Raw genomic sequence first — 11,106 nt, forward strand, 5'->3', positions numbered from 1 at the left:
ATGCTCACGTGGCTTAGCTGGACTAACGATAACACAGCAAGACTTAAGATCAACAAAGCCCTTGGGATCCACGAAATACTGTCTGAACTTTTCAAAGCCAGCGGCGAAGAGCTGATCAGACCATTCCCACGACAGTCGAGTCTACCCAGATTTCTATCTGGTCAAGGATCACTCCCCACCATCACTCCCAAAAACCTCTTTACAACAAGCTAATCAGGTGGATGTACCAGCTGTTAAACGCAATTCGGTCTGATGCAAGCCTCATTAATAGGACGTGCCTTGGTCTGATGAATACATAAATTATGAAGACCGGACTGATGGCCAGTGCTGCTAGTTGAGTCTTTTTCAAGCTATTTCTAACCTTTTATTTTATTTCCTGGCCTAGAAATTTGGGATCTATATACCTTCTACGCTGTTCTCTACCTTTTTTTGGCTTCTGAAATACTATTTTTTAATATATTTTAGGCGGCCGCTTTGACCGAGTGGTTAGAGGTGCGTACTACCGCTTCATAGGACCTAGGCTCGATTCCTAGTCCCAGCAACATCTAAATTATAAACAAAGTAAAAAGCTTCTCATAAAATCCATTTGCCGTATAGAGGCGGCGTAAAACTGTAGGTCACTCCCATAGACGAGAAATACACATCTTAATCTACAAATCGTTTATGTTGTTGTTTTATCAGCAGTTAGTTGTATATTCATCTTTGCCATCTAACTCCTCCGACCTTTGGCCCAGTAAGCGAGCGGCCACGATCGGTGATGTCCACAGCGCTTCGGGCGACAGATAGATGGCGTAGTTAAAGGCCCTATACACGCATTGATTTATCGGCCAACCAGTTGACCAACCTACTTAACGAAATTCCCTACAAACGCACCAACTAGTTGGCCGATTTCATTTGAGTGAGAATATTTGAACTGTGAACAACACAACAGCACTGGTAAACTTTTAAGCTATGCTAGGAATGCTTCTCATTTGTATGTATTTATTGTTGCTACCGCCCCAATTGCGCAAATTATACGTACTTTTACTAGCGAAACGAACTGAAAAACACATGTTAACGTTGATGCGCCTTTAAAAAAATGAAATCGCATTATAGTTTGCCAACTTGTCTACACACAGAGCAACAAGTTGGCAAATCTGACGAACAACTTGACGAAGGTTTGCCAACTTGCCTACACACGGCTTATTTACCACTAACTCCTAGCGGTTGGCCAACTGGTTGGCCGATAAATCGATCCGTGTGTAGGGCCTTTAAGGGCATGCGGTGCCGCACAGTGGGACGTCTCCATATAAGCAGCGGCCAAAAGGTTGTAATCGTACTGAGTAAAAATTTCTCAAGTGGGTCCCTCAAAATTTAGAATATATAACCCTGAATTAGGCGCACGGGGTCAAGGCCATTTCAAGTTGTAAAAAAATGTCTTGGAGTGCTTGGAGCGTGCTCGCGCTCCTTTTAGCTTCTTAACTACCCGCGGGGTACGTAAATAAGTCACGGCCAGAACATCGGCGTGTACACATGTGTCGCTACTCTTTTAAGCCCTGACCCCAAAGTCAAAGTTCTTTCATAAAGTTAACTATAATAAAGAGATTTAATATATATGAAAATACACACTTCGTTTTATTTATTCAGTCACGGCTAGAACATCGTCGCGTACATATGTGTCGATACTAGCTTGAGTGCTGACCCCAGCGACCACTAACGTAAAATTTTTTGGAGGAGGAAAGTTTTTAATTTTTTTTTTAAGTTTAAAGTGGAAAATATGTTTTTTGTTTTTTTTTTTTAAGTTAACGACAATAGACTGATTTAATATTTTTGATAATACACATTTCGTTTTTTTATTTAGAAAACTACTTTTTCAACACTTTTATTGGGGTCACTTGGGGGTCCCCATGCGACTAGTTGTGTGATTTTCTTTTCTTCTTTATTGCAATATGATACTGTGCAAAATTTGTTGCAAGTTATATGCAATTGATGTAATGTGGAACGATTTTCCGTCATCCCTTGTCAAATTTGGTTTGGAGACAAACCGGTTTCGGCGTTGTGCCATCTTCAGTGTCATTTTTATATGCAATTATTTTTTTTATGCAGACTGTTACTAAAACTAAAACTTTAACCTGTATTCGTTTTTGAATTTTTTTATTTTTATATATACTTATTAGTAAATTTGTACATAAACATTTTTTTTACTTCTGGGGCTCCGATTTTATTCGGACAAAATAAATTGAGGTTAGCACTCGCTCGCTCTCAATTGGGAGAAAAAAAATGTTGTTCAACTCTTTTTTTGTTTACACTACAGCGTTTTTTCGATCACAGTGCATACGCTGGTATGACACTCGCTATAATTGATTTTTCTTCTGTAGATCACAGTTGGCTACGAATTCTTATTATATATATATATATATATATGTACAGTCAGCGTTAAAAATATGCATACCTTGACGTTTCGACGTTTTTATTTATTTATACTTTCCATGCCAAATTTTTCTTATTTTTCTATAAAAATATGGTCATTCGGCAGCAAAAACCACAAGAATTCATTTTTTTAATTTCATGCAGAACTGGAAAATGCAAGAAATTCCAGCGGTAACAATGCTTTGGCCCGGCTCAAACCATTTATACCGCTGCTCTGCTCTGCCTGCCTTATCGCACTATATTTTCTGCGAGTATGAAGTTTGTTTGTGGGTATTAAAACAAAACATTAAAAGAGAAATAGTCAAATCAAGAAAAATGAATATACTTTAAATCGCTCCAATACTTCTTCCATTTTGCACCATCCTCTTGAGTGCCACCAAGACCATTAAGGCTCACCGCCAGTTCTTTCCACTTTTCTTCACGAAATTTGGCACCATCTGCCGCCACAAATCTATAATTATAAATAATTGATATTCGTTTTTTATATTGAAAAGGCTGCATACTTATCGTTTGCAATGTCTACATTGTCTTCCAAATAGTTTATTAAAAACTCTTTTTCACGTATAAACAGGCTGTGAATAATTTTTTACATATGAAAAGTTTTTGACAGTTGGGTGCTCTGCTTGATAGAACGAGAATCGCCAGGGTTGTGAAAAAGTGAAGAGTTTCGTTGCGTCTCACTTTTTTTTCATGTGAAAACATTTTGACATCTCTTTTCATATTTTCACTGAACGCGAATCGAAAATGCAATGAAAACGTGAAAATAGTTTTCCTTTCACCATTTCACAGAACGAAAATTTACCCCCTGAATTACCAACAAATGATGAAATTTTATATGGCGAATTACGTAATTCNATGAAAACGTGAAAATAGTTTTCCTTTCACCATTTCACAGAACGAAAATTGACCCCCTGAATTACCAACAAATGATGAAATTTTATATGGCGAATTACGTAATTCGAAGGGTAATTGGCGAGCAAATTACGAATAAGAGAGCGAACTACATAATTGGGGTGCCGTGAGAAGCCGTATAACTGTCTATGATTTTTCGAAGACAGTAAATTGGACAATTCGGTCACGTCTTGGCTAAATGCAAATTTTGGGGAGTAACATCGATACATCGATGCTAAAATACATCGCCAGAAAAACATCGATATATCGATGGTTTCCGATGTTTCAAAATTTGTTAGGTTGTAGTCACATTAAAAGAAAAATTTAATACTTTTAAATTCCAACTCTTTGTAATAATTCAATTAGAAAAAGACTTACATATGGATGTATTTCCCTTTATTTATTTACCATTCCTTTACCCTTCCTATAAACAGAATAAAAATGCCTGCCGTCGTTAGCNTCCAACTCTTTGTAATAATTCAATTAGAAAAAGACTTACATATGGATGTAATTCCCTTTATTTATTTACCATTCCTTTACCCTTCCTATAAACAGAATAAAAATGCCTGCCGTCGTTAGTTCGCTGAGCCTAAAGTTCCAAGGCCCGATTTCGTTGAAATTTCAACGGGATCCTGGTCCATTTTTAATGACTAAGTAAGCATTTTTAATATCGAAAGTGAAGTCGGAATTTCTGAATGTTCCTTAAAAGAATAACTAATAAAATTAATGGCCAGTAAAAAAATTTTAGGAGCATAAATCGATGTTAAAACATCGCGGAAACTGATGTATCGCCAATTTAGCGATTTTGGGAAATTGTAAACAGCAATGGCAAACATCGAATTTTGAACCCATATTATCGATGTTTGAAAAATATCGATGCATCGTTTGCATCCCTAGTCTTGGTTAATTTGAGAAAAAGAGGCAGGACAAAATCGCACAAAATCGCAGAATCAGGAAAAAGTGATTTGTGTTTGGATATTTTAGTAAATAATATGAAATTCACGCCAAATGACGCTAATGGCGCTTGCTGAAAAATGTATTGTCTTAATAATTGTCTGGACGCCTAATTTGACAACTAATACATACTAGCAGAGCCCCCGACGTCGTCCGGGGTAAACAAATCAAAATATATAACAGTAATACAAATATTCTGTTCAGCACAAATTAGAGGAGGAAAACTATTTTCTTCAACTACTATATCGATGGCTGAGTGGAAGATCGACCTATCTCGGTAGCCAGTTCGAAAACGCTCTATCTCAAAAAACTTTTCAAGAACGCCCTATTTCAGAATTCGTTTCAAAAACGCCCTATCTCAGCTGTCGATTCAAAAACGCCCTATATCAGCACATTTTCAATACATTTTGAAGTGAGATAGGGCGTTTTTGAACCGAATTTTGAGATAGGGTGTTTTTCAATTAAATTCTGAAATAGGGCGTTCTTGAAAAGTTTTTTGAGATAGAGCGTTTTCGAACTGGCTCCGAGATAGGTCGATCTTCCACTCAGCCATCGATATATTGACTTGTTCCATTACTAATATAAGGTGGATTAAGGAACGATAGAATTTTCAAATTTAGATTAGTCTACTATGGTAGATTCCTTTAGCTTCCTATTCGCTTAGCTCTTTTAGTATAGCTGCATTTTTCCGGTAGAGTGCTTATTTCAGAAGTAGTTTCATTCATTATACATGCGCATGTTTCATTTCAGAGCATCGCCGGATCAATAAAATGATTTAATCCTTCCATTTCAAAATGGTCTAAAGGCTTTAAGGTTTCAAAAAAAAAAAACCCAGTTTTTTAATATCAGAGCGGTCTAATAGTTGAATACATATTTATCCCAGTTTTACAAACACATTTATATATACTTTATTCTTAACACCTCCCATATATATGTCTGCATACCAAATTTCAGGTTCATGTGACTTATGGTTCCCAATTTATGGCTGGTTAATATTTCCCTTTTACAAATCCATTTATATATGCCTTACTATAAACTCCTACCATAGATATGTCTGCATACCAAATTTAAAGTTCATGTGACTTATGGTTTCGAATTTATAGCTGATAAAAAATTTCACGCCTATGGGATGTGCCACGCCCCTTTTGCAGACTCACTTATATACACCTTACTATAAGCACCTACCATAGCGGTGCCTGCATACCAGTTTGAAGCTCGCGGTGCTTATGGTTCCCAAGTTATAGCTGATAAAAAATTTCGCGGCTATGGGATGTGCCACGTAGCCTATTACAAACATGTATGTTGTATATGTATATACCTTACTATCAGCACCTACCATAGATATGTCTTCATACCAAATTTCAAGTTCATGTGACCTGGTGTCGAGTAATAGCTGATAAAAAATTCCACGCCTATGGGATGTGCCACGCCCCCTTTTACAAACTCATTTATATATACCTTACTATAAGCACCTACCGTAGCTGTGCCTGCATACCAAATTTCACGTTCATGGGGCTTATGGTTCCGAAGTTATTGCTGATAAAAATTTCACGGCTATGGGAGGTGCCACACCCCCTTATCGAATCCCAATTTTTTCTTCCTATTATAAGCCCAGGTGTCATGGCAATACTCTGCCAAAATTTCATTCCATTCTGTCCATCCGTTTAGGCTGCAACCTGGCACATACATTTTATACTTCCACAAATATATAGTAGATTCTCAATTGTCTTGTCTCAAATTGTCTTATGTAAACGCAACGTTAGGGCTGTTAGGAAGCTGTTAAACAAGGCACTAACAGCGAACAAATCTGTCTGAATTTTGCGTTCCAAATGCCTCTGTTAAATTTCCCAGTATGAAATAGCAAAAATGTTAAATTCCATACTACACGATTTCCGCAGAGTAATTTGCACCTTCTCAGTATTATATGTTCTCTGGAGCTGGTTTGCACTGTAGAGCTGCTAAAGCTTTGGTTTCCTCGAAAGCGGTAGATAAAAAAGCGGTCGCAACTTTACGTTGCCAAAAACGTTGCCATGTAAATATTGCAAGATGTCAACTAAGATAACGGCAATACACACCGTAATGTAATTTGACGGTACCGTAATATTTTTGACGGCAACAGTGACGATGTGTAACTATCTATTAACCTTTTTTTGGCAACGTCATATTTGTAGCGGTTAGAATATCGTTAAGAATATCGTTTGGTATAATACGGTCGTAATATTACGGCACCGCTTTTCGAGGAAACCAAAACTTAAGAGGAAATGAGTTGGTATGCGCTGTAGAGCTGATTCGTGGAATAACTTGAACGAATTGTAAATTTTCGCAAATTTCTCGTCTTTATTTTCATTCTTTCTCTGAGTGTGGCGAATATTTATTTATTTATTGAGTTACTGAGTCATATTTTTATTAGAAGTGAGTCCGAGCGTCCGCCACAGTGCTGGAAGTCAACTCAATAGCGCCCTCAGTGCTGAGTTACCCATCTCTATAACAGAGCAACCCTGGTTTTTGGCAGCTGACAAATGGAATTAAATAATTTGCGTGTGCTTTTGCAACCGATTTTCAGCGCTGAAAATTCTATTTGCACAATTTGATAAATAATTGCAAAAATTCACAGTAAAATACGAAATTGTAGCAATAAAGTGAGAAGAAAATGTAAATATAAATATTGCAGAAAACGTGAGTATGCATTCGGGACCAAACAAAGTTTAACCGACTGATTAAAAAATCAATAGATAGATTCCTGAAAGATTAGGAGAAATTATTTACATTGTATCCCATTGGGTGTTGCAGGCATAATTAAACTAATTATATACCATGGTTATGTATGTAGTTGGTTTGTGTGTAAATCTCTGCTGCTTTCTGGTAAGAAAAATTCCTCATCCGTTGTGATTAGCGCTCAATGAACTTATTACAATTGTCCAATCACGCCAAAAGAATGATATTTGATGCCACTACCGGCTATTTGACCAGGCAATAACGTTTCTCACATTTCGCTTTTCGCATGTCGATTGAACCAGGAATCATATGCTAGTGGTAACCACCCGGTGAAAATTTCGTTATAACGTTGTAAATTTCCCAAAAAGATCGTTAATTTTATTGTTTTGAATAACTGGAAATGCATAAAGATGAAATCGTTTAAGATTTGTATCTTTTTACACACCCACTTATATTTATGTTCGACTTTGTAATAATTTTACATTTAATATTTTTTTCAGTTCTGTAACTTTTATATAAAATTTTATTTTTAGATAATCGCTAATAGCTAAAATAAAAAATTTGCATCATTAAAATAATCACAATTGGTTCCCGATTGACAATAAAGCTGCTGGCGGAAACAACCTTTTTACACCGAATAGGTAACATGTTAAGTTAATACACATACATATAAATATCTTTGTATGCACTAAAATATTAATGCAATATTCGAGAAGACTAAAGTTCAACCACGTTTTATTGAATTGTTGAGTTCCATTAATTTACATTCGATTGTTAGTTTCCCCATTTTTTCAGTAAATTGTCTAAATGTGCATACGCACAGAAGCTATGACGAGCTGAGCGGTGCGAAGCTTTCAGAATCGTTCCCACGACAGTCGGGTCTACGTAGCCAGAACAACCCAGCAGCATTCATCAAAAACGTTTACAACAAGTTTTCAAAACTATAACTATATGAAACTTTTCATATAGTAGGCTATTTCAGGAGCATTTTGGAGCTGAAAGTAAAGCTCATTTAGTAAAAATATTTAAATTATAATCGATTTTTATATAAATCTTTTCAAGAGCATTCCACAAATAGGTTTTTCTTTTAAGTGAAGTTTTGCGGTATATTTGCAGGTGTGAACATTAATAGCTTCGCTCCGCTCGGAACAGTCCTGCTTTCTGATTGGAAGATGATGATAGGAAAATGTAAACTGGAACTGATTTCTTAAAAAAGGACAATACGGAGACATAGTTAACATAATTATTTCTTAAATTATACACTCATCCCATCATTGAATAGGCACTTGCGCCCACTCATCTCAACCCACTGAAGATTTTGGTCGGGAAAGGCATTAAAATTGTCTTAATCTGCATGAAATTTCATCGCATAAATACATAAAGTGCTGGTTGGATTAAAAAAAAGATAGTTTTAAAACATCAACCACGGTTAGATTATACAGGTCGCGGTGCTGCCTATTCTTTTAGTCCGGTTTGGAATTAAAAAATACCGTTGCTTTGTGTTTTTGCGTTTAGGACTTCACGCATATTTTCAGTTAATATTTGTATGTTCTAAGTTTATTCACTAGGCCATACATTCCATATTTAGTGTTTTTTCTACCGAGTGTGAAAAAAGTGTTGTTTATTTATGTATGTATGTATTATAATCATCCAAGTCCTGTAAACATTTAAAATTGATAATGAAGATTGCTAGTAACTGGCCGTCTCCATAGGATAAAATTTATTGCTGTCCAGCTGTCATTTTGGTCACTAGATAAATTATATCAGTGGCAATATTTGTGTGGGCTTTTTATATCTTGATATAAGCAACTGTGAGATAGCTTCTAAAACGTATTTTGCCGGATTTAATCACTTAAAAAATTTAGAAAATAGGCTATTTTACATCCAATTACATAATAGCAAATATTTTAACCGAAAACAGTTCAATATTTGCTTTTATAATAAAATATCAATAATGTTGCCGCCATGAAGTTTTCATACAAATGAACATGTAGCTGTCAAACTACCAAATTTCCGGCAATAGATGGCAAGATATAAGCTCTGATATATATTGCTCTTGAAGAGCAATGAGCGGTCTCCATTGGCTATGTATTTTCAAACATATGTGTCAAGATATAAACTTTATCCTGTGGAGAGACGGGCAGTAATGGCGACGATCTGACATGATATCAGTGCGCAGTCTGCTTTTCACTTTCGAATTGTTGCACATGTGGCATTTGTTGCAAAATTTGCGGCATTGCCATATAATTTGAGCTGGCAATCATTCTTTCGCACTCATAATTATTATGAAAAGACTTATAATAAAAATCCCAAAATAAAAGTCTTTGAAGACTTAAAAATATTTATCTTAATGATAACACTGATAAACACGTATTTTGCTTACCAAAGTGTGCTTCTGATAAATTTACGTTAAATTATTCGGCCTTATCACGAATACCATGGGAACAAAATATTCCCAAAAATTATAAAGCTAAACAAAAACAATTTTTCCAACTTGTTTTTGTTTTGCCTGTTAAGCTATGGAGCGATTTATTCACATGGAGTTAGCGATAAGGATGATTATTGACATTAAAACGGTATTTTTTGTGATTGTGATGCTCAGAGTGTATGTAAATCATCCTGATAACTTTTGTTATATTTGCGGTCAACTCAATCTTCGTCTTTACTTTTTACGGTATCTTCATCCTCATCTTTGTTTTTACTTTTATGTTTATGATTTTCCTCATCTACATATTCCCCTTCACCTTTGCCCTTATATATGTATATAAGTAAAGTGTTTACATATACCTTGGTCTTCATTTCTTTCTGTTTTTATTTTTACCTTTGCCTTTACGCTTTTCTTTATCCATGTACGTAGTCACCGTTACTTTCATTCTTGTATTGGTCTTTTTCTAAGTGTTATACTTTAACCTTTTATTAGCAAATGTTTGTTAAATTAATACCATATGTATACATATAAGAAACACTTGCTTCAGCCCCAACCATTTCCGTTGCACCATTTCCGTTGCATCATTTCCGTTGCACCATTTCCGTGTGCAGTTTCCGTTGAATTTGCCAATTTACTCCCAACCAACCAACCGCCGCAAAAGAAGTTTCACTTCAAAAAGGTTTTTTCTTAACAGCGGTCGCCCCTCGGCAGGCAATGGCAAACCTCCGAGTGTATTTATGAGATGAAAAATATCTTCTCATAAAAATACAATCGCCGTTCGGAGTCGGCGTAAAACTGTAGGTCCCTCCCCTTTGTGTGACAACATCGAGGCGCACACCACAAATCGGAGGAGTAACTCGGCCAAACACTAACATATGTGTAAGCGTCAATCTATTATTATTATTATTATGACCTTGGCATGACCTCTAGATGACCCTCGGTTTCAGCGACAACAAAAATAAATTTTTTTTTTTTTTTATTGAATAATTTTTTTGTCCTATTTGACCTTCAAATGACCTCGAAGCTGACATTATGGGGGTTAACGGACCTCGGATTCGGGATCAACGAATCTAAAATCTTATATATATATGAATTTTCAGGTTTATTCAATGAATTTTTCCCTACTTGACCTTCAACTGACCACGAACCTGACGTGATGGAGACTAACGGACTTTGGATTCGCAGTCAGCGTGTCGTATAACATAGGGACATATAGTTTATATACAGTGACGAGCAAAACTGTAACATGTTATAACACTTTTTATTTCAGCCACCGCTATCTATCCAAGTTCTAACGACTTTCGTACATATGTTGTATATTCTTATTGGTACACCCCTACTCCCTCTCTCATAAAGATGTGAAGTCAATCCAACAACAAGAATAAAACCAGCAGGCAAAAATGTAAATTAAGGCCAATGTTACAGTTTTGCACTAACTCTCAGTTTTGCATTTTACAGTTATCTTTTACTTAGTTGGAAGTCAGATGACTTTTTTCTGTATTGTAATTTATTCAAGAAGTGATCACCAATAAATAATATGGTTAATCAGGAAACATAAATGTAAATAATAGATTTACTGCGGAAACGCGGGACCGGTAGGAAGAGTGACAAAAAATTTTGGAATTCGCTACTTAAAAATGTTAAGACTTAGAAAAAATATAGCCTAAAGTATTCCCAAGGACAGAGGAAGTCTGTTAAAAAATATTACG

General features: G+C 35.8%; 1 protein-coding gene and 1 long non-coding RNA gene across 3 annotated transcripts; one reads left to right on the top strand and one right to left on the bottom strand.

Moving 5' to 3' along the window:
- Window positions 1-2,436: 2,436 nt before the first annotated feature.
- LOC108363086 (uncharacterized) lies at window positions 2,437-3,119 on the bottom strand. Its single transcript, XM_017616348.1, has 4 exons — window positions 3,091-3,119; window positions 2,913-2,981; window positions 2,753-2,860; window positions 2,437-2,654 (listed from the first exon to the last, which is right to left on the bottom strand). Exons 1-4 carry the CDS (start codon window positions 3,117-3,119, stop codon window positions 2,546-2,548), a joined length of 315 nt encoding a protein of 104 aa, XP_017471837.1. The 3' UTR covers window positions 2,437-2,545.
- A 3,616-nt stretch (window positions 3,120-6,735) lies between these two features.
- On the top strand, window positions 6,736-8,373 carry LOC108363087 (uncharacterized). 2 transcript variants are annotated; one of them, XR_001847558.1, is made up of 3 exons: window positions 6,736-6,930; window positions 7,503-7,610; window positions 7,748-8,373. It is a non-coding gene; the product is annotated as an uncharacterized LOC108363087 (long non-coding RNA). The 2 variants fall into 2 exon arrangements; XR_001847557.1 differs by having other exon boundaries at window positions 7,765-8,373.
- The last annotated feature ends 2,733 nt before the right edge of the window (window positions 8,374-11,106 follow it).

Source organism: Rhagoletis zephyria, unplaced genomic scaffold, assembly GCF_001687245.7.
Source record: "Rhagoletis zephyria isolate East Lansing unplaced genomic scaffold, Rhagoletis_zephyria_1.1 Rzeph_scaffold_01184, whole genome shotgun sequence".
Classification (NCBI taxonomy): domain Eukaryota; kingdom Metazoa; phylum Arthropoda; class Insecta; order Diptera; family Tephritidae; genus Rhagoletis; species Rhagoletis zephyria.

What these genes read in the sequence shown, in the direction of transcription:
- LOC108363086 (XM_017616348.1), bottom strand. Translation starts at nt 3,119, where the DNA reads ATGTCAAAATGTTTTCACATGAAAAAAAA. An exon ending in TGTTTTCACATGAAAAAAAA is followed by an intron (nt 2,982 to 3,090) that starts GTGAGACGCAAC and finishes AATTATTCACAG; the next exon opens with CCTGTTTATACGTGAAAAAG. An exon ending in GTAGACATTGCAAACGATAA is followed by an intron (nt 2,861 to 2,912) that starts GTATGCAGCCTT and finishes TTATAATTATAG; the next exon opens with ATTTGTGGCGGCAGATGGTG.